Source organism: Heterocephalus glaber, unplaced genomic scaffold, assembly GCF_053883595.1.
Source record: "Heterocephalus glaber isolate CG9 unplaced genomic scaffold, H.glaber_assembly_v1.0 deba00001461, whole genome shotgun sequence".
Taxonomy (NCBI): Eukaryota; Metazoa; Chordata; class Mammalia; order Rodentia; family Bathyergidae; genus Heterocephalus; species Heterocephalus glaber.
The window spans coordinates 42,166,510-42,192,488 of NW_028258308.1; the positions used below are offsets into that span (position 1 = coordinate 42,166,510).

Below are 25,979 nucleotides of genomic sequence, written 5' to 3' on the forward strand. Positions count from 1 at the left end.
TTTAAATTTTCATTAGCTGGGAATTTTCCTTTGTTTTAATATGTTATATTAATTTTTATTTTGATGATATTGTATTGCAAAAATGTGTTTTGTGCAATTTTGGTTTTTAGAAATTTAATGAGTTCTTTTCCTAGATCTTATGGTCAATAAAAATGTGGGTTAACTAACCCACTATGTGGGCTTCTTTCCTTGCAGTATTTTAGCTGCAGGGCCATGTTTCCAAAGTGGCAGTCTGTTGTATTTCCTGGCAAAGATTTTATATTTCTGAAAAAGACACATCTCTCCCTCTCCAACTCTGGTCTTCAGTCTTATTTGTTATTTGCCTTAAACACAGATGGCAGGCCAAGAGAACAACAGCCATATTTACATCCTAAAGGAAAGGCCAAGAATACCACAGAAAAAATCTTGTGATTTTGAGCTTCTGCATTAGCCTCAAGTGATATTGCCTAGGATATGAATATAGATAGGAGTGAAAAGGACAGAGCCTTGGGGACTACAGAGCTCACATGTTTAAAAGGAGAGGAGAGACACCTGAAGAGACCAAGTGGGTAAGACCAAGAGAAGGTGGTGTCTGGAAACTTAGAGAAGGGAGGCAGGTGTAGCTATGTATCATGTACGCACCTGAGGACTGACCATTGTGTAGCAGTGTGAGCTCATTGGTAATCTTGAGTGGAATTTTTGTGAAAGAGTGTGAGTCTAAGCCACTGAGTTTTAAGAGAAAAAAGAAAGAGAAGAATTTGGGACACATAGCACTTTGTGTGTGTGCTGGTATATGGGATCATTTGTGTAAGAGCTGCTTTAAGGTCTTTGTAAGATAGTTCTAACATTTGCATCATCTTAGTATTGGCTGGCCTTTACAAGGGAATTGGAACTTACCTGGTTCCTCCTGTGCTTAGTACATTTGGATTGTATTCCCAAAACTTGGATATTATTTCAGGAGACTCTGGGTTATCAGAGGCTGACCAGTCCCTGGATCTCCCTAGAGAGGGCTACGGTGAAGGAGAAAGAAGGAAAAAGAGACACACTCTCAAAGTATGTAGGGGGCTGGGAGGTCAATGCCAGAATGGGCAGAGACAAAGACACTCCAAGATAGCCACTAGTTATTGGGTGTACACAATAATCAGAAGGAGTATTGGACAACACAGAGAGTGGGTGGTGATGTTATGCTGATGAGGATCTTATATTGATGTGCCAGAGACTCCTGCAGTAAGTCTCTAGTCCCCACCTTCCCAGTGTTCAACTGATGAGGATCATCATGCTGATGAGGGCAGTGAGATGGGCAAAGCATTCTTTCAATAGTGGGTGGGATGAGATAGCAGGTTAATAAAGAATTTGACCTTCCCCCAGGCAGAAACTTTCTTTTTTTATTACTTCTTCCTTCTCAAGGAACCAGGGTATCTTCAGCTGATGTAATCTTGCCCTTGAGCATCACAGCATCACAGTACCATAAAGGCCTCAGCTTGTGACTGGAGGCACACAGAATTATGTTTTTGCATACCATATCCAGCTTGTAGGCAATACACTAGGCTTCAGACAAGCCCTAACCTAGGTCTTATACAAATCTACTGATTTGGTGGTGGTTTGAATTCCATATTTTCTGATTTTCTTGCTACTGTTTACTTTTCAGTAAACAAACAACTTTTGCGGTTACTTTTCTCTCTGAGGGAGAGATAGGTGAAACATCCTTGTCCTGGATTCCCTTCATGACTTCATAAGTTTAATTAATTTTTCATTCAGTAAAAATGTGTCTGAAATTTTTGTTTTCCAAGAAGGATAGCTGGTCTGTAATCAGAACATAATGAGAGCTAAGAAGTTATGAAAATTTTTTTTTTGTTCTTGCCTTGTCTTAGACAGTGTGGTACCCTTTCCTGGCCTGGAATTGTTAGTGAAAGATACAACGATGGAAGAGCTATGAGCAATGCTATCTCATAATTAAGAAAACACAAACTCACTACTTTTATTGGCCCCCATCAAAGAGGCAGAATGACAGTGGCCTCTGGTACCCCGAAGCCATTGGCAGCCTTGGTACAAATGTGTACAGTACTGCTGTCTACCTACCTTGTTTCTTGGCTATTTTACGGCCCCAGATTCTCAGCACTGCCAGTAATTCCATGAGCTACCTAATATTCTGCTTATGTCCTAGTTTGTACAATCATTCAGAGTTGGTTTCTACTGTTCAAAACCAAGGCTTCTTAAACTGCTGCCTGCACTGATGGAGTTAAGGTTCTAGCTATTGTTTTCTTTAACCTCTCAGTGAATACATTTTCACATGCTACTCCTTGGCACCAAAAAACAAACATGTGACCAACATGTTCCACAGTGGTCTTAGAGCCAGTCTTCATGCCTGTACCCAGGATATTCCAATAAAGGGCTGAAGTGGGATTTCTCTTTCTAAAGGCACTTCTACATCCTTTGTACTGATATTTATTTCTATTCAAAGAGGTTGCTGAAAGTCAAACTCTGTGTACTGCCCCCTTTGCTTCCCATCAGCACTCAATCTAGAAATCTCACAAAGACTATGATGTCTCAGTGGATTGGTCACCCACACTAATGAGAGTGCTTGCCTTCTATGCTTTTCATCCCATTGACTGCTTTATTGATGATGTCTGTTTTACCATCTCATAAGATTTCACTACTCAGCCATGGAAGTGTGCAGGAGTATCAGTGAGAGAGGGGTGTAGCCTGGCTGAGGCAGTACTTTGTGGTCTTGACTGACTCTGACCACCAACTCACTCTATCTTTGTAGTTGTTGTGGAGAAAAGAAAGTTTACCAGGGTAGGGGCCCACTGGAATGAATACCGACTTATCCCTTAATTGCAAGATGTATATACCACACCCCTGAGAATGTGAACCATGACCTCCTGTACTGTGATGGCTATAACCAATGAATGACTCGTGGTTTGCATGATGGCTTCTTCTTTGCTTAGAATTTTGCCTCACTGCTCTGCATTCAGACCTTAAGAAATCAATCATCCTAATCTCTAAATCCTTCTCTAATTCATAAGCCGGGACCAATAAGTCATGAAAACCACATACCCTTTTCCCCAAGAAATGTGAGTTTAGCCTTGTGCAGCAGTCTCCCTTGCTACAGAGTCACAAAACTGAGAATGTTTATATCAGAACAGATTTCTTGACTTGAGGTTTCCTGTGCTTCTGCCTATATACAAAATATTTCAAAGACAGAGAAAAATCTCTCCCTATCACCTTAGATTACATCCACTAATTCAGGATTTAATTCTCATTTTAATGTAAGCACATCACATTTTTTTCCATTAATTTGCTCATTGAATTTGCCTAAGCCACAGGCTATCTCATAAGCAGGCATGCCCTCTCTAAATTATCCTCCTGGATTTTACTAACCTATCCCTTTCATTAGTTAAAATCTCATTAATAAACATGCACATTTATACTTCATGGCATTAAAAAAAATAAATTCCAAGAGTTTTGCTCCTATATCAACCTAAGAAAGAGAAAAGGTAGGGAAAAAAATGAAAAAAGACAACCTGAAGATTGGTATTCTTGCAATCCTAGAGGCACAGGCTGTCTTAAGACTTGACAAATTGAGTTCATAGCTTGGTAGTAACTCAGGTGGCAAATTAATGTAAATGGCCAAAAATTTACTCTCAAAATAGATTTTCCACAGATTCTGACAGCAATCAAAAGAAATACTTATGAATGATGTAGTTCTCCATTTTAAAAACTAACCAATTTCTTAGCCATTGCTTCTCTCATCTTCTTTACCCTAAGATTCACATTTCTCTTAAGCAATTCACCAAATTCCTCAGAATATGTTTCAGAGGAATATTTTACTGCCTCTCTAATGAAGGAAAGCAGGAAATTTGTAAAATAATCTTCAAATGTCGTAATGAGTAAATCAGTCATCTCATATAGTAGCTTAGACAAAATTCTCTCTCCTTTTTAAAATTTTATTTGTTATTACTACATAATTGTCATACATATTGATCACATTCATATAGAGAAATTTGTACCTGTACATAATATATCTTAGTTCTTTTCTCCCCATTCCCCTCTCCTCCCTTCAACCCTCTTCCCCTCCCCATTTACAACTTTGTTTGCATTTTTTTCTTCCATTCTCTTTCTTCCTCTTTTCCTTCCTTCCTTTTCTCTGTCTCTTGTTCCTCTTCTCATTAGAACATGTTCTTCCTACTTTCCAATATCTATCCTCCATTATGCTTTTTATTTACCCTTTGGGTTTCTCACACAAGAGAATCAATGTGATATTGAAACAATGTATGCCTGATTTATTTCACTTAAGATTATGATCTTGAGGTATATCCATTTTCCTACAAATGACTCAAGTTTATCTTTCTTTATGGCAAAGTAGTACTCCATTGTTTTATATATATATATATATACACACATATATATATATATACACACATATGTATATATATACACATATGTGTATATATATATATCCCATTTTCTTTATCCATTCATCTTTTGATGAGCATCTTGGTTATTTTCAAGATTTAATTATTATAAAATATGCTGCTACAAACATGGGTGTGTACATATCACTGTGGTATGATGCTTTTAACTCTTTCAGGAAGATATTTAGAAAGGGAACAACTTGGTCAAATGGAACCTCTAGTTTTAGGTTTTTGAGGAATCTTCATGCTGATTTCCACAGCAGTTGTGCCAGTTTACCTACTTACCAGCAAAGGAGAAAGGTTCCTTTTTCCCCATCTCCTCATCAACATTTGTTATTGGTTGTTTTCTTGATGGTAGCCATTCTTTCTGGAATGACATGGAATCTCAGTGGTGTTTTAATTTGCAGTTCTCCAATGACCAGTGTTGTTGAGCATATTTTCATATTTAATTTTGTATTTTTTTTTTCTGAGAGATCTATATTTATTTCAGATGCCCATTTTTGGATTGGATCTTTAAATTTGGGGGGTCTGATTTTTTAAATTTTTTAATATATTCTAGATGTTAGTCCTTTTTCTAAGGAGTAGTTGGTAAAACTTTCTCCTATTTTGTGGGTTATCTTTTCACTCTGTGGTTTCTTTAGCCATGCAAAAGTGTTTAATTTCATGCAACCCCAGTTGTTGATTCTTTATAATATTTCTTGTGCAATTAGGGCTTTGTTCATAATCTTTGCCTACACTGGTGTCTTCTAGAACCTTATTCTATCTTGCAACAGATTAAATGTTTCTGTTATATTTTGATATTTGATCCTTGTCAATTTTAGTTTAGTGCATGGTGAGAGATATGGATCTAGGAAAGCCAGTTTCCCCAGAATCATTTATGAAAGAAGCTGTCTTTCATCCAGTGAAGGTGTTTGGGGCCTTTGTCTAAGATAAGGTAGCTGAGCATCCCTGGAGTTGTTTCTACATCTTCTATTCTACACAATGGATCTTTAAGTCTTTTTTTTTTTTTTTTTTTTTTTTTTTTTTTTTTCGGCCAGCTATGCTCTTTTCATCCCAGTTGCTTTGTAGTATAACTTCAAGTAGGGAACTGTGATTCTCCCTTCCTTGTCCTTGTTGTCCAGATTTGCTTTTGCTATTCTTGGTTTCTTCTGTTTCCACATGAATTTTAGGATTGTTTTCTCTATTTCTATGAGGTATGCTATTGATATTTTCATTAGGATTACATTAAATCCTATAACAGTTTGGGAAGTATAGAAATTTGATTCTATCTAAAATAAAAGAAATGTTTCTGTTTTCTTATATTGCCTTCAATCTCATTTTTCAGAGTACTGTCATTTTTATTGTAGGAGTATTTCACTTCCTTTGTTAGATTGATTCCTAAGTATTTCATTTTTCTTGATACTATTGTGAATGTTATTTCCCTAATTTCTCACTCAGCAAGACTGTTATTTGTGTACAGGAATGCTATGAACTTTTAAGTGTTGACTTTGTATCCTACTATGCTGCTGCATTTGGTTATTAATTCTAGGAGCCTTTTTGGTGTTTTGGAGTCTTTGAAAGTAAAAGCTTTCAGTTTTTGACCATTTAATGTAATATTAGCTGTTGGTTTGAGATAGACGGCTTTTATCAGATTGAGATAAAGCCCTTCTATTCCAATTTTTTGTAAGATATTTTATCATGAATGGGTATTGGACTTTGTTGAATGCTTTTTCTGTGTCCATTGAGGTGATCATGTGGTTTTTGTCCTTGGTTCTGTTAATGTGATGTATTATATCTATTGATTTGTGTATGTTGAACCATTTCTGCATCTCTGGGATAAATTCTACTTGGTCATGGTATGTAATCTTCTTGATGATTTGCTACATTCTGTTTTTCAGTATCTTATTGAGGATTTTTGCATCTACATTCATTAAGGAGATTAGCCTGTAGCTCTCATTTGGTTGGATCCTTCTCTGGTTTTTGTATCAGGGTAATGCTTGCTTCCAGGAATGAGTTTGGGAGTATCGCTTCCCTTTCAATTTCATTAAAGATTTTGAGGAGTGATGGCTTCGATCTTCTTTAAAGTTCTTATACAATTCAGCAATAAACTATCAGGACCTGTGCTTTTCTTTTTTGGTAGTTATTTTTATTGCTTCTTCAATTTTGTTGACTGATATTTGGTTATTTGGAATTTATATATCTTCTTGAATCAGCTTTGGTAATTGATATGTATCAAGGAATCTGTCCATTTCTTCTGAGTTTTCCATCTTATTAGAGTAAAGGTTCTTAAAGTATGTATTAATGATCTTCTGAATTTCTGCAGGATCCATTGTGATTTTTCCCTTTTATTTCCTAACTGATTAAAATTTTCTCTTTTCTTTCCTTTTTTTATAAGGTTGGCTAAGGGTTTGTCAATTTTATTTAATCTTTCAAAGAACTAACTCTTCAGTTCATTGATCCTTATGTTGTTTTCTTAGTCTCAATTGCATTAATTTCTGCTTTGATTTTTATAATTGCCTCCCTTGTATATGCTTTGGTTTTAGCTTGGTTTTCTTTTTATAGAAACTTGATGTTCAACATTAGATTATTTATTTGAGCTCACTCTGTTTTTCTGTTTTCTTTTTTTAAGACAAGATCTTGCTATGTAATTCAGGCTGACCTTGAACTCACTATGTACTCCAGGCTGACCTTGAATTTGTGGCAATCCTCCTGCCTCACTCTGTTTTTCTGATATGGGAAATCACTGTTAAAAATCTCTCTCATAGGACTGCTTTCATTGTATCCTATAACTTCCAGTATGTCACATAGGCATTAGCTTTTAATTGTAGAACTGTCTAATTTCTTCTTTAATGTCATCTGTGACCCATTGGTTGTTCAAGAAGGTGTTATTTAATTTCCATGTGTATATGCAATTTTTGTGGTTTCCTTTGCCATTGATTTCTAATTTCATTGCACTATGTTCTGATAATATACATGTTTAATTTTAATTCCTTTGCATTTACATAAGCATGTTCCATGAGCTAGTAAGTAGTCTGATTTTTTTTGTCTAGTTGATCTATTTGTGACTGTGGGGTAATAAGGTCCTGTATTACAATTGTATTGTGCTTATCTGATTTTTCATACTCATTAGTGTTTGTTTTATATAGTTGGGTGTGCCAGTATTTGGAGGATATATATTTATGTTTTTTATCTCTTCCTCTTAGATTGTACCCTTAACAAAGATGCACTGATCTTTGTCTCTTCTGATCAGTCTTGGCTTGAAATTCACTTTGTCTGCAAATAGAATAGCTACCCCTGCTTTTTTCCAGGTTCCTGTTGCTCGGAGTACTGTTTTCCATCCTCTGACTTTCGGTCTAAGAGTTTCTTTTTGAGTTAAATGTGTATGCAGCATATTGTTGGACCTTGTTTATTGATCCATTCTGCCAATCTGTTTCTTTTGATTGGTGAATTGGGAGCATTCACATTGATGGTTATAACTCATATGTATTGACTCATCCTTGCAATATAATTTTCCTGCTGTTTTTTCTCTTTCATTCCCTTCTGTTTAATTGCTTTCCTTGCCTGGTGGATTTGTTCTATTGGGATGTTTGGAATTATCTGTCTTTTTCTAGAATATCCATTAGAACTTTTTGGAGTTCTTGTTTGGTGGTCAGGAATTTCTTCAGATGTTTTTCATCATGGAAGTGTCTTATCTTTGCATCAATTTTGAAAGACAATTTTGCAGGGTACATCAATCCAGGATGACAGTGGGTTTCTTTTAAGGCTTAAAATACTTCACTACAAGCTCTCCTTGACAAGAGTTTATATTGAGAAGTCTGCTGTGATTCTGATGGATTTTCTTTCCAGGTTATTTTTTTTCTTTTCTCTAACAGCATTTAATATTCTGTTCCTGTGTTAAATTTCTGTGTGGAATTTCTATTGAATCCTGACTATTATACACTTTGGTGTTGTTTTTTTTTTCCTGATCATTACTATTTGGAGTTCTATATTCTTCACTTATCTGTATCTCAAGATCTTTTACCATGCTTGGAAAATTTTCTGCTGTTACTTCTGGGAACAAGTACTATGTGCCCTTTTTGCTATCAATTAATTTTATATTAGTTTTGTTTATGTTGTCTATCAGCTGTTGGATTGATTTTTCATGATCTTCTGTCATTTTTAAGAGATCTTTCATTTGTTGATCACCAACCACAACCCTGTCTTCTAGATCTGATATTCCATCTTCACATTGGTTGACTGCTGCATATACTTTCAGTAGAATTTTTAATCTCATAGATGTCTATTTGAGTGAGTCTGTTTTACTAAATCCAGTTCTTTTCTATGTTGGGCATTTGTTGTTTTCATATTTTTCTTAAGTGCCCCTATTTGTTTATCTGTATCTACTTAACATTCACTAATCATTTTCTTCATTATAGTTGTCATCTCTTTAATTAATTCTGTTTTGTTTTTGTCAAGGGACTTATTGATCTGTTCTGTTGCTTCTACTATCACCATTTCAATAAATTTGCTGGTTTTGATTTCTTCTCCTAATGATCCTTTTATTTGCTTTAGGTGAATTGAGGATTATTGGTTGCATCTTGCTTTTGTGTTTTCTCATTTTCTATTTTTTCAAATTTGTTTATTTATTTTCTACATTAATGTTTATAAATTTTTTTATGGTGGGTAGCTTTATTACAGGTATGGAGATCTCTTTAGGAAATTACTACTTTTCAAAAATGTCTTCTAGGGATAGTTGTTTTTGACTTTTGAGTCTGTCCCAAGATCCCACCTCTTCAGTTTATTAGGGATGAAGTGTTGCTGCTTATTTGGTACTGGACTATGGTATTGTTTTCATGACACCCAAGCAATCTAGTTATTAGCATACAAGGAAGATCAGTTGATCACAACAACTATATCACATTGGTTAAAGAAGTACAATCAGTAGTAATAGCATCAAGCACAGACTAGGAAATGAAAAACTGTGATAATTATTTTTTAATTAATTTTATTGGTACATTTTAGGTATACAATATAATGACATTCATCATTGGAAATTTGCACCTTTACATAATCTCTCTTGGCTCTTATTTTATCCCCATTCCCCTGCTCTCCCCCTAACCCCTCCATCCCTCCCTATTTGCAAAAACTTTGTTTCCATTTTTTCATTTTCTTGTGTGATAACTATTACTTTGTCAAATTTAACCATAGAACAAGATTTATAATAACAAGATCTAAGACAAATCAGAAAATTATATATAGTAAATGTTGATTTAGTAGAGTGATTTTACCCTAAGGGACAATAATTTAAAAGGAATAAGAGGAAAAATAGAGAGCTTAAGGAAGAGAAAAAGAGTAGAATCAAGGCTAAAGTATAAAAGAATATTACTCAAGCTTCAGGGAACTGGTGAAAGAGGGAACAAATGAAAGAAAAAAACCAGAAGCAAAACAAAAGAATATACTAAAAACAGTGTTTACACACATGTACACCCCCAAACCAAACAATAAAACACACCCACACACCCACACACCCACCCACCCCCACACACACACACCAGAAAAAAAAAATCAAAGGAAAAAGAAAATTTTCTGCAATTTCAAGCCTAGGGTCTACAGTTTTGTGGTATTGTCCAATCTGGGACCTGACTCTGCTCTTGCATTTAGACAAAGAAAGAAGTCAGAGCCCAGATATATGTGGGATAATCCCAGCAAGCCTTCGGTAGGATTAGGGCAGGTTACCCATTCTGGTACTTTCAAATGCACAGAAGTTCAGGCTCATCCTGGCCTCTGGTTGTGGGGTTGAGGCCTGAGTCATTTAGCCTACAACACTCTGGGTGTCTTTTTCTGGCCTGACTATAGCTTTCTGACCCTAGATGTTTCCCAGAGTTATCCCTCACTTAGTCACTGTGGAATTCCAACATTGGAAGCCCTGAGATGAAGCTGACCCACAGCTGCTCTGAGTCCTAGGTTCAGTTGGCCCCTCCCTAAAATGGTATCTGACCAAGTACCCTTTGCAGGGGACACAGCATCACTTGGACTGGAGTCACTCACTAGCTGTTGTAACACAGAATCCACTGCTCCATTTGTGGGGAGCAGTGGTAGCTAAGGAGACTCCATTTTGAATCTTACCCTCCATTTTATGGAGACTATGTTATGAGGAACCGTGTCCTTACCTAAATTGAATGTTTACCTTCAGAGATTGCCCTGGAATGTGATGAACGTTCTGTAGCCCTGAGAAACGGGAAGGCCCATGAGGGTGGGGAATTGCCAAGGGACTGGAAAGCAGGGAAGCAGGTGTCCCTGGATAAGGGTCATGATGTAACAACCAAACACAGCTGTAGCAACCAAATTCACCTGTAACAAACTCACGGGTTGTATAAAAGGGAAGAGAAAAATAAACTCGTAGTTCGGTCTTAGGAGCCCGGACGACTCTGTCTTTTTTCTTTTGAGGTGTGCTTTTTCTTTCATCCTCACCCCTCCTCTCAGGTACTGTTCGACTAGTGATGGCGGGCCCCGTTACGAGTGGTGCCCAAACAGGGACCTGAGCACGGAGGACAAGGTGAAGGACGCCGCTGGATTGTGAGCTCAGACAAGTAAGTAGGGGGCGGCGATATAAGATATGGGGACTACTAGTAGTCGGATGCTATAAGATATGGGGACTACTGGTAGTCGGATGCTGTTTGCTCAGATATTAGAAAGGATGCTTCGGTCCCGTGGAGCTAAGGTAGGGCAACAGCAGTTATGTCATTTTTTAGAATTTGTGGAGAGAGTCTGCCCATGGTTTCCCGAGGAGGGATCAATTGATTTGGAACCTTGGCTAAAAGTTGGAAAACAATTACAAGATTATTATGATCAAGAAGGGCCTCCCAAAATCCCTATTGATGTGTTTAGCCTTTGGGGTCTTATCAAAGAAAGTCTAGATCCTTGTCAAGGAACTTTAATGGGTAATTCGGAAACAGACATGGTTGCCTCTAGTCCAAAGGACATTCCAAATATAGATGAAGAAACTGAGTGCCCTTTTTCAGCCCCCCCTCTTGTAGCAGGTTTAGATGAACCCCTCGACCCCTCTGGTGTCACAGATCTAGAGGAGAAGGCAACTAGGCATAACTATGAGGAATGGCCTCCCTTCTCTCTAATAGTTCTTACTGAAAAAATGAAAATAAAAGCTGAAAAAGATAAATCTGAAAATACTCATCCCTTAAGTCCTTTAGATATGTTATGGTTTAATTGGAAATGGAAACAAAAGGAACAAGAACTGCTGAAAAAACAGTCACTTCAGCCCAGTGTCCTGACAGGGCTTGACCCTTTCCCTGAGGTTGCCCACCCTGATCGTCAGCTAGATTCCCCTCCTGTCCCACACCTCTTATCCCCAGCTCCTCACCCTCTCTTGGCTTTACAGGCTACTTTACAGGCGGCCGCCGAGAGAGGGGAGGACCTGGCTGGGTTTCAAATGGTCTGTCCTGTTTTTGAGGAACCAGACCAACAAGGGCAGATGGTCCGCGTTCATAGGCCTCTTCCTTTTAAACAACTTAAGGAGTTAAAGGCTGCTTGTGCTCAGTACGGCCCTATGGCCCCCTTTACCCAAGCCATGCTTGAGTCTTTAAGCTCGGATGCCCTTCCTCCTGGGGATTGGAAACAAATAGCTAAAGCCTGCCTCTCTGGCAGACATTACTTATTATGGAAAACAGAGTTCACGGAACAATGCCAAAAAATGGCTGAACTTAACCGCGTCACCAGTAACAACATTACTTATGTTATGTTAGCAGGGGAAGGACAGTATGCGGATATAGCAAATCAATTGTTGTTTCCTGGGGGTGCATATGCCCAAATTAATACAGTGGTGAAACGAGCCTGGAAAAAGCTGCCCATGATGGGACAAGCTTCTGAGGACCTCTCTAAGATCAGGCAAGGTCCCGACAAACCTTTTCAAGAATTTGTTGCCCGTCTTTTACAGACTGCTTCACGTTTGCTAGGAGATTCTGATGCTGGATTACTTTTGGTTAAACAGCTTGCCTATGAGAATGCTAACTCTCCCTGTCAAGCTGCTATTCGCCCTTTCAGAAAAAAAGGGGACTTAGGTGATTATATAAGGTTATGCGCAGACATTGGACCCGCCTATACTCAAGGGCTGGCCATGGCTGCGACTTTACAAGGAAAAACTGTAAAAGAGGTTCTTTTTCAACGAATATGTAGAGGGCCCCAGATGCGAGTTGCTGGACCCCCAGGAAGCTGTTATGGGTGTGGAAGAGTTGGGCATAGAATTAAACAATGCCCAGAGAAAAGGTTCCCAATAAAAACTGTTTCGCACTCCCCAAGGGAGCCAGGTTTATGCCCAAAATGTAAAAGAGGGAATCATTGGGCAAAGGAATGTCAATCAAAAAGGGATTATTTGGGCAATACACTGGAGAAGGGAAACTCCAGGAGGGGCTGGCCCCAGGCCCCGAAACAATGTTATGGGGCACTCCAACCCTTCATTCCTCAACAAAGCAATCCATTCAAGATCTCTTTAGAGCCACCTCAGGCAGCGCAGGACTGGACCTCAGTTCCACTGCCTTCACAGTACTAACTCCTGAAATGGCGGTCCAGGCCCTCCCTACGGGAGTCTATGGGCCCCTACCTGAAGGCACCCTAGGGTTACTCCTGGGCAGCAGTAGTACGACCCTTAAGGGAATTTTTGTTGCCCCTGGAGTTATAGATCAGGATTATAAAGAGGAAATTAAAATTATGGTTCATTCCCCGACAACTATATCTACTATACCTGCCGGACAGCATATAGCTCGGCTTCTTTTGATACCTTTAGTAAAAAAGGAAGGAAAAGTTAAAAACGCTTATAGAAGCAAAAAGGGATTCAGTTCTTCAGACGCCTACTGGGTACAGTCAATAGGGGCACATCGACCTGAGCTTCATTTAAAAATTAATGGGAAACTCTTTTCGGGTCTCCTTGATACTGGTGCTGATGTTTCAGTATTAACTGCTAAACAATGGCCCGCAAAATGGCCCAAACAGGTTACTATGACACACAAGGGATTGGGCAAAGTAAAAGTACCGAACAGAGCAGTGATTTTTTACAGTTGCAGGATCATGAAGGCCATCAGGGACATTTCCGTCCATTCATTGTCCCTGGATTGCCTATTAATTTGTGGGGAAGGGATGTAACGAAAGATATGGGAGTTTATTTACATTCATCTAACCCGCAAGTCATGCAACAATTGTTTGATCAAGGCCTGCTTCCTTATCAAGGACTCGGAGTGCATGATCAGGGTCCCTTTTCTCCTTTGCAAACTAAACAAAAATTAGATAGAACAGGAATAGAGTATTTTTGATGGGGGCTAATGACCTTCCTGTGCCCCACGCAGATCCCATTACATGGAAAACTAATGACCCTGTGTGGGTGGATCAATGGCCTTTAACCCAAGAAAAAATTCTCGCTGCAGAACAGTTAGTGCAGGAACAGCTCTGCGTGGGACATATTGAATCTTCTAATTCCCCATGGAATTCTCCTATCTTTGTAGTTAGGAAAAAATCAGGAAAATGGCAACTTTTACAGGATTTAAGGGCAGTTAATAAAACCATGGAAATTATGGGGGCCCTACAGCCCGGACTTCTGATACCGTCAGCTATTCCAGCACAAACTTTCAAAATAATTGTGGATTTAAAGGATTGTTTTTATACAATTCTTCTTGACCCACAAGATTGCAGACGTTTTGCCTTCAGTGTACTCTCTGTTAATTTTAAAAGACCGGTTCAACATTTTCAATGGAAGGTCTTGCCACAAGGTATGGCCAATAGCCCTACCTTGTGTCAAAAGTTTATAGCTCGAGTAATTCAGGTAGTCAGGACAAATTACCCATCATTATATTTAGTCCATTATATGGATGATATTCTTCTGGCTTCTAACAATGAACCCCTTTTATTACGTGTGTTTGCTGATTTATGCCAGGCATTAGTAAAAAATGGATTAGTTGTGGCCCCTGAAAAAATCCAAACTCAGCCTCCTTTTCCTATCTTGGTCATGTTCTGTACTCTAAAGTCATTTATCCTCAAAAGTTTCAATTAAGAAAGGATGCCTTACGCACTTTGAACGATTATCAAAAATTATTGGGAGATATAAATTGGCTGCGCCCGTATTTAAAATTGTTCCCGGCGGATTTAAAACCCCTTTTTGATATTTTGAAAGGGGATCCTGACCCTTCTTCCCCTCGACAACTTTCTAAACAAGCCAGAAAAGCACTTCATAAAGACGAGTTAGCTATTCAGGAGCGGACCGTCCATTATTTTGATTATAGCCGCCCTTGGGCGGCTTATGTTTTAGCCACACAGCATATGCCTACTGCTGTTCTTTGGCAGAATGGCCCACTGCTTTGGTTGCATTTGCCTGTTTCTCCTGCTAAGGTTTTATTTCCTTATTATGAATCCGTAGCCCAACTTGTACAGCTCATATGTGAAGAATCACACAAGTATTTTGGCATTGAGCCTTCTTTAATACGGGTCCCTTTTACACAACAACAAATTAACTGGCTTTTTTATAATGTTGACTCTTGGGGCCTCGCTTTTGCCCACTTTAAAGGCTCTATTAGTAATCATCTCCCTCCAGATAAATTACTTCAATTTGTTAATGTTCATCCGTTTGTTTTCCCAAAAATTATTTGTCAATCTCCCATCCCTCAAGCTAAGTCTATTTTTACTGATGGCTCATCCAACGGACGTGCCGTGTATGTTGTGGGAGATGATGTTCATACTCTTTCCTTCACTCCCTCTTCTGCACAAGTGATAGAACTTCAAGCTGTTGTTATAGTTTTTGATCTTTTTCATAATGAATCTTTTAATCTATATACAGATAACCAATATATTGCAAGGGCCATTTCCTTGTTGGAAACGGTGTCTTTATTGCCTCTGCCGCCACTCCTATCCAATCTCTTTTTGCACAGATTCAACAATTTTTACGTTCTCCCACAGAACCATGTTATATCGGTCATGTGCATGCTCATTCTAATCTCCCTGGTGCCATACCAGTGGGAAATTGTCTTGTGGACCAGGCCACCAAAATTGTCGCCCTTACACAACTACAATTGGCACAACAACACCATGCTATTCATCATCAAAATAGTTGTAGCCTGAGCTATCAATTTGGCCTTACGCGTGAGGCTGCTAGACAAATTGTCAAACAGTCTACTCATTGTCCACTCCTTTCTACCATCCCCCCATTATGGAATTAACCCCCGAGGTCTTAAACCTAATCAATTATGACAGATGGATGTCACTCATATTTCTGAGTTTGGAAAACAGAAATATGTTCACGTCAGTATAGATACTTTTTCAGGCTTCATCATGGCTACTGCTCTTCAATGTGAGGCTACAAAACATGTTGTCTCCCACTGTTTATGTTGTTTTTCCATGATTGGTTTACCTCAAATTATTAAAACGGATAATGGTTCTGGATATACCAGTAAACAATTTTCTCAATTCTGCATGCATCTACAAATTTCACATAAAACTGGTATACCCTATAATCCCCAGGGATAGGGGATTGTTGAATGAGCTCATAATACCCTTAAACATCAGCTTCAAAAAATAAAAAAGGGGGAGTTATACCCCTTGTCTCCTCAGAATCTTCTAAACCATGCTCTTTTCATTTTAAATTTTCTCACCTTGGATGCACAGAAATTAACACCTGCTGATCGATTATGGCATCCAAGTACAAAAACATCCTATGCACAAGTAAAATGGAAAGACCCCCTCACGGGCCAATGGAATGGTCCTGATCCTGTACTAATATGGGAGCGAGGGCATGTTTGTGTTTTTCCACAGGACGCTGAAGGTGCCAGGTGGTGCCTGAAAGATTGGTCCGTTTTGCAGGAAATTCTCCTGCCCCTCAGGATGATCCTGACAACTGTCCTGCTGATAAATCTAATGATGATGCTTAATGGGAAAGTTTATTGGACTTATGTACCTGATCCACCTGTTGTACATCCAACGAGCTGAAAAAATGGAGAAGTAATGATATAGGTGAACAATACCAGGCTGTTGGATGAGCCGGTGGCACATGATAAGAACAAGGTCTGATCATTAACTATACAGAATTAGAGACCGGAATCCCCATATGTTTTTCCAAAGTCATCAGAACTGACTGTGTAGGACTAAGTGCTCGCACCCTAGCAGGAAGGCAGGTAGATCAATGTAAAGGTGGGATCGCTGGAGTCCATCTACATCTACCTGTGGGTGTGAAAACCACTGGTGTAGTGCCTCAGACTTTTAATGCTCCAATAAGACTATTCTATGGAAGAGATATGTGGCGGATGCCCCTGTGAGATATAATGTTATTGGATTCTATATTTACGTTTTGGACTGGTCTGAAAAATCTTGTCATTCCAAAAGAAATATCACTGCATGGTTATACATTTTGTGTATTGTTTGTAGAAAATATTAGTCATCAGAAAGGCAATGATTATTATGATATAATTTGCTTTAATTGTTAAATGAGCAATTGTCACCCGAATAGAAAATCAGATAATGGTTTTGTAAATGTGTTCTTAGATTTGGAATCTGCATTTACACGGTAACTCATTTCCATAGTAATTAATGGAGGAAGGTTGCTTCTTAGATACATGATCCTTCTGGCGCTATTACAGATGTTTATAAGGATGGCTGGAAGTATTCCTGATTTACAATTATATGCTACACCGCCTAAACCCATGGTGTAATCCCCTGCAGAGGCTGGTAGTCAATGATGGGTAAGAGGAGTACAGGAAATCACCAACCTAAGACAAAGCAAGAGTACAATGATGCTCTTGACTCGACGGGTAAGGGATTTCTTTATATTCCTCGCCTAAGACAGGCACAGTCTATCTGCATGATCAAGGGACCTTGATCATAATATATAAAACAGGGGGAGATGTGGGGAGCAGTGGTAGCTAAGGAGACTCCATTTTGAATCTTACCCTCCATTTTATGGAGACTATGTTATGAGGAACCGTGTCCTTACCTAAATTGGATGTTTACCTTCAGAGATTGCCCTGGAATGTGATGAATGTTCTGTAGCCCTGAGAAATGGGAAGGCCCATGAGGGTGGGGAATTGCCAAGGGACTGGAAAGCAGGGAAGCAGGTGTCCCTGGATAAGGGTCATGATGTAACAACCAAACTCAGCTGTAACAACCAAATTCACCTGTAACAAACTCATGGGTTGTATAAAAGGGAAGAGAAAAATAAACTCGTAGTTCGGTCTTAGGAGCCCGGACGACTCTGTCTTTTTTCTTTTGAAGTGTGTTTTTTCTTTCATCCTCACCCCTCCTCTCAGGTACTGTTCGACTAGTGACGGTGGGCCCCGTCATCCATTCCACTGTTGTGTTTTTCCCTGGAGGCCTCTGGAACCACTCACCCTCATTGCATCTTTGTAGATTCAATTCTTCTCTCTCATGCCACAAGCCAGAAACCAGGGAAAAAGTACACATTGCCCCCTCCTTTTTCTGCATTGTGGTCTGTCTCTTCACTTTCTCTGTGGGCTCCAATTTTCTCTTCAGATCTTCCTTCTTGTGTCTGAAGGACCTATCTCCCTCCTTTTCTTTCTCAAGTTATTATCAGTGTATAGATTCTGAATCTTGGAGAGGCTGATTACTTGCTGCTTACTGCTCAACCATCTTCCTCAAAGTTCACCTGTTTCTAATTTTTTTTAAAACAAGGTCTCAGTATGTAGTGGAGGCTGGCCTTGATCTCACTATGTAGCTGAGACTGGCCTCAGACTCACAGCAATCCTCCTTTGCCTCAGCCTCCCAAGTTAACAAATTTTTCTTGCTTGGGACTGTAGGGGAGAGAAAGGAGAATGGGATGCTCTTTTCCTGACCATCATAAAGAGTTCTAGCTGGCGTCCTATAACAAAGGGCAAGTTAACAAGAGAAATTCATGATAAATGTATTTGATCATGGTTTGACATGACACAGGAGCTTTCAGAATAATAGCCCAGAGACCCAGGGTGAGCTATCCATTTTTATTCTTGGTGCTGTAGTCTGGATCTTGAGTATTCCCCAAAGGCCTGTATGTTGAAGGCTTAGTAGAAATGGTGAAATCTTTAGGAGGTGGGACTTCATGGATAAACTTAGGTCCCTGGTGGAATGCTCTTTAAGGTGATGCTGGGATTTGGCCCCTTCTTGTCTCTTTTTCTGCTGGGTATAATGGGAATAGGCCTTCTCCACAACATACTTCCACCACAATCCCAGAGGTATTAGGCCAAATGATCATAAACTGAAACCTCTGATACAACCAAAATAAACCTTTGCTCTTTAAAAGTTCATTTTCTCTGGTGTGTTGTCACAGTAATAGAAAGCTGACATTTAGGTTCAGTGAAGCATGGACAGCTGTGTAGAAATATAAGTGGACAAACAACATGGAGCTGATGTTGACAGGAAGAGTGGAAAAATCCCCACGTGGCTGTCTGGATTTTCCTCAGGCCCTCTCCATTGCATTTCTTCCTCCCAGGAACACAGCAGGACTCCTGGAATGAGGGTCTATGACCTGTAATCATACAAGTTAGGTCAGAGAATTCCTCTCTGGCCAGCTGTTTGCACAGAGTCAGGGAGAAGGTTGGAGTAATATTTTTTAGGCTTTATGGCTGGCTTTGCAGAGGAAGGGTGCTTGTTTCTATGACCTGGCTTGAAGAAAAGGAATTCTGATTTTTCTGGCAGGAGAAGGTCACAGTGAGACTTTGCATCATGGGTTGCTCCTAAAGACTTCACCTTGAGGTATCATTTTCTGAGCCCCTACAAAATCACTTGAAACCACAGCAGGTTAACACTACTAACAGCTTCATCATGTTGCCATTGCTAGCCCATGGAATTCCCTTTTGATAGCACAGTCAGAAAGGTATACACTGAAGAGTGTTTATTTTTCCTGTGAAAATTTCCTGATGATAAAGAATGATAGAAGCAAAGCTACTTGTCAGAAGACAAGAGCAGCACTCTAGACCACGTGTCACCTGGGATGTGAGGCCTCCACTTGGCCCCATTTTTATACTACCATCACTTTCTGAATTTCCACAGGGGACTTACATCCTCCTCTGCTCAGGAGTTATCATTTGAGATGGCTGCTGCTGAATTGTACCTGAGTGTTGTTCTCTTGGAGCACAGTGCAGTGAAAACCCCCCTCACCCTTTGAGTTTATGACTTTTTAACAAAAAGGAGCATCTTTTCACAGGACTAAGCCTCATGGGTTTCCCCCTTATTCATGTCTGATTCTCCAGACAGAGAACCACCAAATTCCTATCCCTGACCTCATGAACAATCAGGTGAAACACTCGCCTAATAAGTAATAAGTTGGAACCAGTGTTAATCAAACTTCTCCCAAGCCCCTGAAATTTTTCACCCTCACCCTGAGCTCATCTGCACTGGAAATAAGGCTGGCTGCAGGCAAAACATTCTGTGACTTTCCATCTATGGTTTCATCTTGCTATTTCTAGCCTTATTTACTCCTTTGCCTACAGCAAACCACCCTTCTCTGACCTGTGAGTCACTGGTATTCTTAGGTTGATGCACTTTTCCAAACAAGTCTCATCCCTCACTCCAACACTCTCTTCCTCCTCACCTTACAGTGGTTTTGAGCCCATATTTTAAAATATTTGATCACATGTACTATGACAAGAACTAGGACAGGATTGGGAACATTTGACCCGATGCTGCGGCACTTGGCATGTTTGGCAGATGTAGAGAAGCCCCACTAACCTTCCATTATCTCCTGAAGAAGGTGATCAGACCCTCAAGTGAGTCTTGCCTTCACCTAGAGAAAAGGACAACTCTTATCTCCAGAGATGGGGTGCACACAGGATCTGAGTGGAAGGGGCTTGCTAACTCCTCTTACACCTGCTTCACCACTCTGAGCTCACACCCTCTGCCCTCATGTGTTTTTCTCTGACTTTCTACTCTTCATGGAACCCACTCCAAAAATACTCAGGTTTACTGTTTTCTCAGGTCTTCATTTTCTTTTGAAGGTTCCTGTGTCACATAAAACTTATATCCGATAAACCTACATGCTTTTCTCTTGGTAATCTATCTCTTGTTAGTATAATTTATAGTGGACCCACCCAGAGGAAAGCCTAAGAAGGTAAAGGGAAAAAATATATTCCCCTCTCCTATAACTGTTCAATTCCACTATTACTAAAAATTCAAATAGAATGAAATGAACTTTATCCACCTGGCTACTATTTCCAACACAGTAGTGTTGGTAGGGGAGGTGGTAAAGGAGTAGAAGAGAAATGTACTATCAGATGAGGGAGTCTAGCTTGGAAGCCAGCAGGTAGAGCCTGAGTCTTCACAACTCCAGTTTCTATTGTTCCACCTAGCATGGAAATGGCCTATGAAGCAGGTACCAGCTGGCCTGGAGGTCTTCAGAACCCAACCCAGCTCTAATCCCCAACCTTGCAGTGATATCTCAAGTGGAACTGACAGTAACCACTGGATGGCACCAAAAGCTGCTTGGACATGGACAGACCTGTGTAGTAGGGATGGACTTTGGCCTGGCAGCTCCTCAGCTGACCTGGATCATCCCTTCATTTCATTAACTACTCAGTCTGGCTGGCCTGTGTTTTAAGTCTAGATCCCACCCACCATGTTTTAGCTTTAATAAGCCGCATTTAAGTACCATCTTAGTGGGAAATAAATGTAAATGGGGTATGCACCTACTAGTTTATGTTATTGAGGATCCAGATAAAAGGCCTTAAATGGATGTGTGAAAAATAGAGTTAATTAGAGTATTTAAGATCCCTTAATTGAAATTTGAATAAGACATTTTTGCAAATCTTGATAGGTAGAAAGCTGACGGGAGAAAAAGCTATTTATTAAAAGCAGGAAACAATGCTCTTTTCTCTAGAAATGGAGACTAATACTCTTTGGGGAGTTCCATTCTTTCAGGAAAATCATTTGGATCATACTTTCAATTATGCAAATGAAATATTAAAAAGACTGCAGAGATGAAGTTGTTGGAGAAGCAGTGGCTTTGGCTGGATTGCCCAGAATAATAATAATAAAAAAGATTGCTGCTCTGGGTTGCACAGCTGCTTCACTAAAGCAGAACCTTCTGGGGAGGGTGCAGTGTGATTACACTTCACACTGTGACTGGATGGGCAAACACACACCTGCCTCATACACAGCTTTCTGGTATTACACAGAAGTTTATAATAATTCTTATTTTTAGTTTAGTTTGTTTAAAATGTCTGTGATTTCTCATCATGTTGACTTCAAGAATTCTGCTGTATTGTAATCCATAATTTTAAAGCAACTTCATTAGAGAACTATTTCATTTCCAAATATAGATTTGCAAAGCAATTTATTTCTCATTTTTGTGGTTACAATGACTACTTCCCTGACCAAATTCCAAACACACAGTCCATAGGATTAGAGTAAAATAAATAAATAAATAAATAAATAAAATAAAATAAAGAAATATGCCCATCTGAGCCATTTTCAAACCTTGGCCCTTACCCTTAAGAGTCCAATTTTAGCAAGAATCTTGAAAAGTCCAGTTAACCAGAACCTTCTCCCTTGGTATCTGATCACTTTAGTCTGCCTTTATCAAGAATCTTTCAAATCAGCTTAGCAAGAATCTATCTCCATTTCATTCAGTACCCTTTACTTGCTTTTTGATGATAAGTCCCCACTTTGTCATACTGTATTCAGAATTGAGCCTAGTTATATACCAAGGTCTCTTACCCTGTTGCTATAGTCACTGGTTAAAATTGGCTTCTCCTACTGTAACTACTGTCCTGCTTTTCTTTTCTTTGACAGTTGAGGTGTACTTTGGTTCAAGGAGTTTCTTATGGGAGACCCAAGAATGACCTAAAAGCTGCAGAAAGGACATGCGAAGGAAAATCTTCAGCTCCCACTGTTTGACACACTATGAAACGTGCACTGATATAAATCTGTTACCAAGCCAGGTCTGCTGTGCAGTATGAAAATCAAGGACACGATAAAAAAAAAAAAAGCTCATTCAAGAGGCAGCCAAGCCTGAGGAGATGGGAGAGTAGGTCTTAAGTTTCCTCTCTGAGCATAAAATTTAGGGGTATTTATGGAACCAAGTTGAGTGGCATGGGAAAGGTGATAGGAGATAAGGAAAAGTGAAATGTACATATGTAATCAGACTTCCCTGGGCTCTTCCTAGGATGCACACTCAGAGGATGAGCATTTGGTTCTCTAACGTTAGATACTTGTGGAGGTCAGAGCGAAGGTTGGTGGTTTCAGCTGATTTGATCTATCTTCAAGTGCCTGAGAAGCAAATCAAGCAACTGTTACTGACCCATATGACACAGGTGTTAACCATACCAAATCTAATGGGAGTGTGTTGCTCAGCTGTGGGGCCTATAAAATTGGGGACTAAAGCAAATAACAAAAAGAAATGAAGGAGGGTTTATTCAGGTTCTCCCTTGATTTCAGGGACATGGCACTGAATCTGGAATGTGTTGCCAGTGTTATTAGAAGTAATCCAGAACCTACAATGTTTGGCCAACATTGTCTGATTAAATTATGCCCCTAGGATGTATAGGAAATCCTGTTAGTGTGGAAGCCTCTGTTCAGGGGCAGAGATCCCAGAATAGACCCAAGAACCAAGAAGGAGGCAGAGACTCTGAGAAATGTGAAAAGCTATTGGGGTTTATATATGGACAGTGAGGTAAACTGACCACTCACTCACAGACGTGGAGAAGGCAAATGTAAGAATCCATGAGAACGAACCTGAAGTTGAGAACAGTACCATTTTTAGTTTTTTCTTTATTAGGCTACCCTTATATTCCTGAAGTTTCCAAAACTTTTTAGAACTGGAAGTTTGGCCATACTTGTGCAGAGAGACCTGATTGTAAGAGTGTCTTGGGCTGCAGCAGGACAGCCTAAAGTAGTGTCTCCTCTGTTGAGTCCAGAGAGTCTGCTGCAGTAATTGAGACAGATGCAACACTGGCTGGTGGCACTGGCTGTGGCTGCTGTCCTGTGAGAGAGTGTCACAGTTGCTTGATCAGAAAACTGTAAAAGAGACACCAGAGTCCTACTGCCAGCACATGGGCATTCTCAGGTAGTGCAGTGGGTCCCTAAAATGAACCATCACGTGAGGTATGATCAACAAATACAGGTAATGCTTAATTTTTTAAAAAAATCATTACAGTGGGGAGCAAGGGGGAGGGCCAGGTCGGAGGGAAGCTCACCCGCACCGGAGCAGGGACTACATTTCCCGAGGGGCCTTGGAGATGGCAGTGGGGGGCACGGAGACGTCCCCTGGAAGTGGAGCCGGGAACTTCCACTCCTGCATGAGGCGAGTGGAGCCGGAGACTCGGCCGGCCAGAGGCTGAAGACTGCATCTGATAAGGTGGCAGGGCCGCCTCGCAGGATCATCAAGGAAACTCAGCGTTTGCTGGCAGAACCAGTTCCTGGCATTAAAGCGGAATCAGATGAGAGCAACGCCCGTTATTTTCATGTGATCATTGTTGGCCCCGAGGATTCCCCCTTTGAGGGAGGGACTTTTAAGCTTGAACTATTTCTTCCAGAAGAATACCCAGTGGCAGCACCTAGAGTACATTTCATGACCAAAATTTATCACCCTAATGTAGACAAGTTGGGAAGAATATGTTTAGATATTTTGAAAGATAAGTGGTCCCCAGCACTGCAGATCCGCACAGTTCTGCTCTCCATCCAGGCTTTGTTAAGTGCTCCTAATCCAGACGACCCATTAGCAAACGATGTAGCGGAGCAGTGGAAAACCAAGGAAGCCCAAGCCATAGAAACAGCTAGAGCATGGACTAGGCTGTATGCCATGAATAATCAAGTTTGTGTCACTTCTCCTGTTCTGCCAAGACGTCTTCATTTTTTGTTTGCATTTAATGGACACGGTCTTAGAAACATTACAGAATAAAAGTTGAGACATTTCCAGTCCTTTGGTGATTAAATGCACATTAGAAAATCTATGTCTTGTCCTGATTCACTGTTGTAAAACATGAGCAGAGGCTAAAAGTATCGAGATTGTCGTGAAACGTTTAAAAGCAGTGGCCCTCTGCTTCTATTCATTTTCCCCCTCATGGTTTAAGTATAAAGCACTGCGAATGAAGGTAGTTGTCAGGGTTAGCTGCAGAGGTATGGGTATTTTTTATTTTATTTTTTGAGGGGAAAAGCAGTTTCAAAATTTTATGGACTCCTTTTCTCCCCTTTTATGGTGATCTAATTGCATTGGTTAAAAAGCAGCTAACCAATTCTCTAGAATATGCTCTTTAGCCAAGTCTAATTTTATTTAGATGATATAGATGGACAAGCTGATTGTTTGAACCAAAATGGGAACATTAACAAACATCGCAGGCCTCACTAATAACATTGTGACTTTGCTGTTAAGTGTAGATTCCCCCCTTCAAAAAAAGCTTGTGACCATTTTGTATGGCTTGTCTGGAAACTTCTGTAAATCTTATGTTTTAGTAAAATATTTTTTGTTATTCTACTTTGCCTTTGTATAGTTTATTTTACTGTGTTTATTTCATTTTCCCAATGGACAATTGTATTTAAAAATTAAAAATGATGGAACATTCTGTTTTGGTCTTCACCATCTGACAAATAGAATGGCAAGAGATGGATTTGCCAATTTCTTTTCACGGATGCAAATTTGTGTTAAGATATTACTGAATGGTGTATTTATAAACAGGCCCTGAGTATGCATAAAGCATCAGTATCTGACTTTTTCTTAATCCCCTAGAAATTTGAAATAAATACTTTGTGTTTTCTGGTTAGGTGATCGTAGGTGTCTTGCCACAATGTTTGAAAATCACTGTACAGGAGAGTTGCAGCAAAGAAAGCAGTTGTTACTGACATCTAGGACTTTCACATATTTTGTGCTAGTTTTTTTTTTCTTCTTGCCTCAATTTTGGGTTATGACCTTTCTTGGTTTTTGTCCAAAAACTTCATGTATTACCATTGGTGTGTGCTTAGGAAATATCAGTCTGATAATCATTTGGGGTTTGTAGAGATATTTGTCAAGTTTTCCTTACAGAACTAAGAGGTAATCTCAAGCAGCTTGCATTACATGTCATCAGAAAGATTTCTTCCTTCAAGAGCATCAGACTTTGAGTTAATGAGTCTTACATCCATCCTTTCTAGTATACTATGGGAGCTTTTAATTCAGTTTTAGTAAATTTTTCATAGAGAAGAGTTTCTTCCCTCACAAAACTGTTCTTTCTCACCTCTCTCCACATCTAATTCCCAATTTTTGTTATTTTTAAGTCTTATGTAGCCAGTCATAAATATGTAAATGTTAACCTTTGGGTTGGAATCATTGATTCTTGCAGTTTAAAGTAATAGATATTATAGCCCATCTGGATTTTCTTCACTCTCATTCTCATAACTTCTGGAGTTTCTTCAGAACGTGGTGTATTTTATTGTGCTCCCATGTAAGATGAAGAATTATCTATTAAAATTACATTTTCAACACACACACACAAAATCATTACAGTAAAAGACACATTGCCATTAATTTCCCTCAAAATACCACCCCCATGCTTTGAGCACATTTATCCTATTATTCTTGCCATTTTTTTTTTTTTGTACCGGGGATCGAACTCGGGAATCTCAGCCCCCTTGCCATTTTCTGAAGCAGCTCTGGAAGTCCTCTTTTGTGAGCATCTAATTCTG

The 25,979-nt window shown here is 39.5% G+C and overlaps 1 protein-coding gene and 1 pseudogene across 2 annotated transcripts in view; both read left to right on the forward strand.

Moving 5' to 3' along the window:
• Nucleotides 1-23,311, forward strand: part of LOC110345671 (endogenous retrovirus group K member 10 Gag polyprotein-like) — a 38,146-nt gene extending 14,835 nt beyond the window's left edge. The window contains exons 2-3 of one of the 2 annotated variants that reach the window (XR_015453491.1): nt 10,836-10,942; nt 22,116-23,311. Coding sequence is in view for 1 of the 2 variants with exons in the window: in XM_087217362.1 (XP_087073488.1) it covers nt 11,002-12,915 (1,914 nt within the window). In the remaining variant the exon portion in view is untranslated. Of the gene's footprint in view, nt 1-10,835; nt 17,788-22,115 lie in introns of those variants that run through there. The other variant, XM_087217362.1, reaches the window with a different exon arrangement.
• Nucleotides 23,312-23,448: 137 nt separating this feature from the next.
• On the forward strand, nt 23,449-24,835 carry LOC101716659 (ubiquitin-conjugating enzyme E2 N pseudogene; annotated as a pseudogene).
• Nucleotides 24,836-25,979: the final 1,144 nt, after the last annotated feature.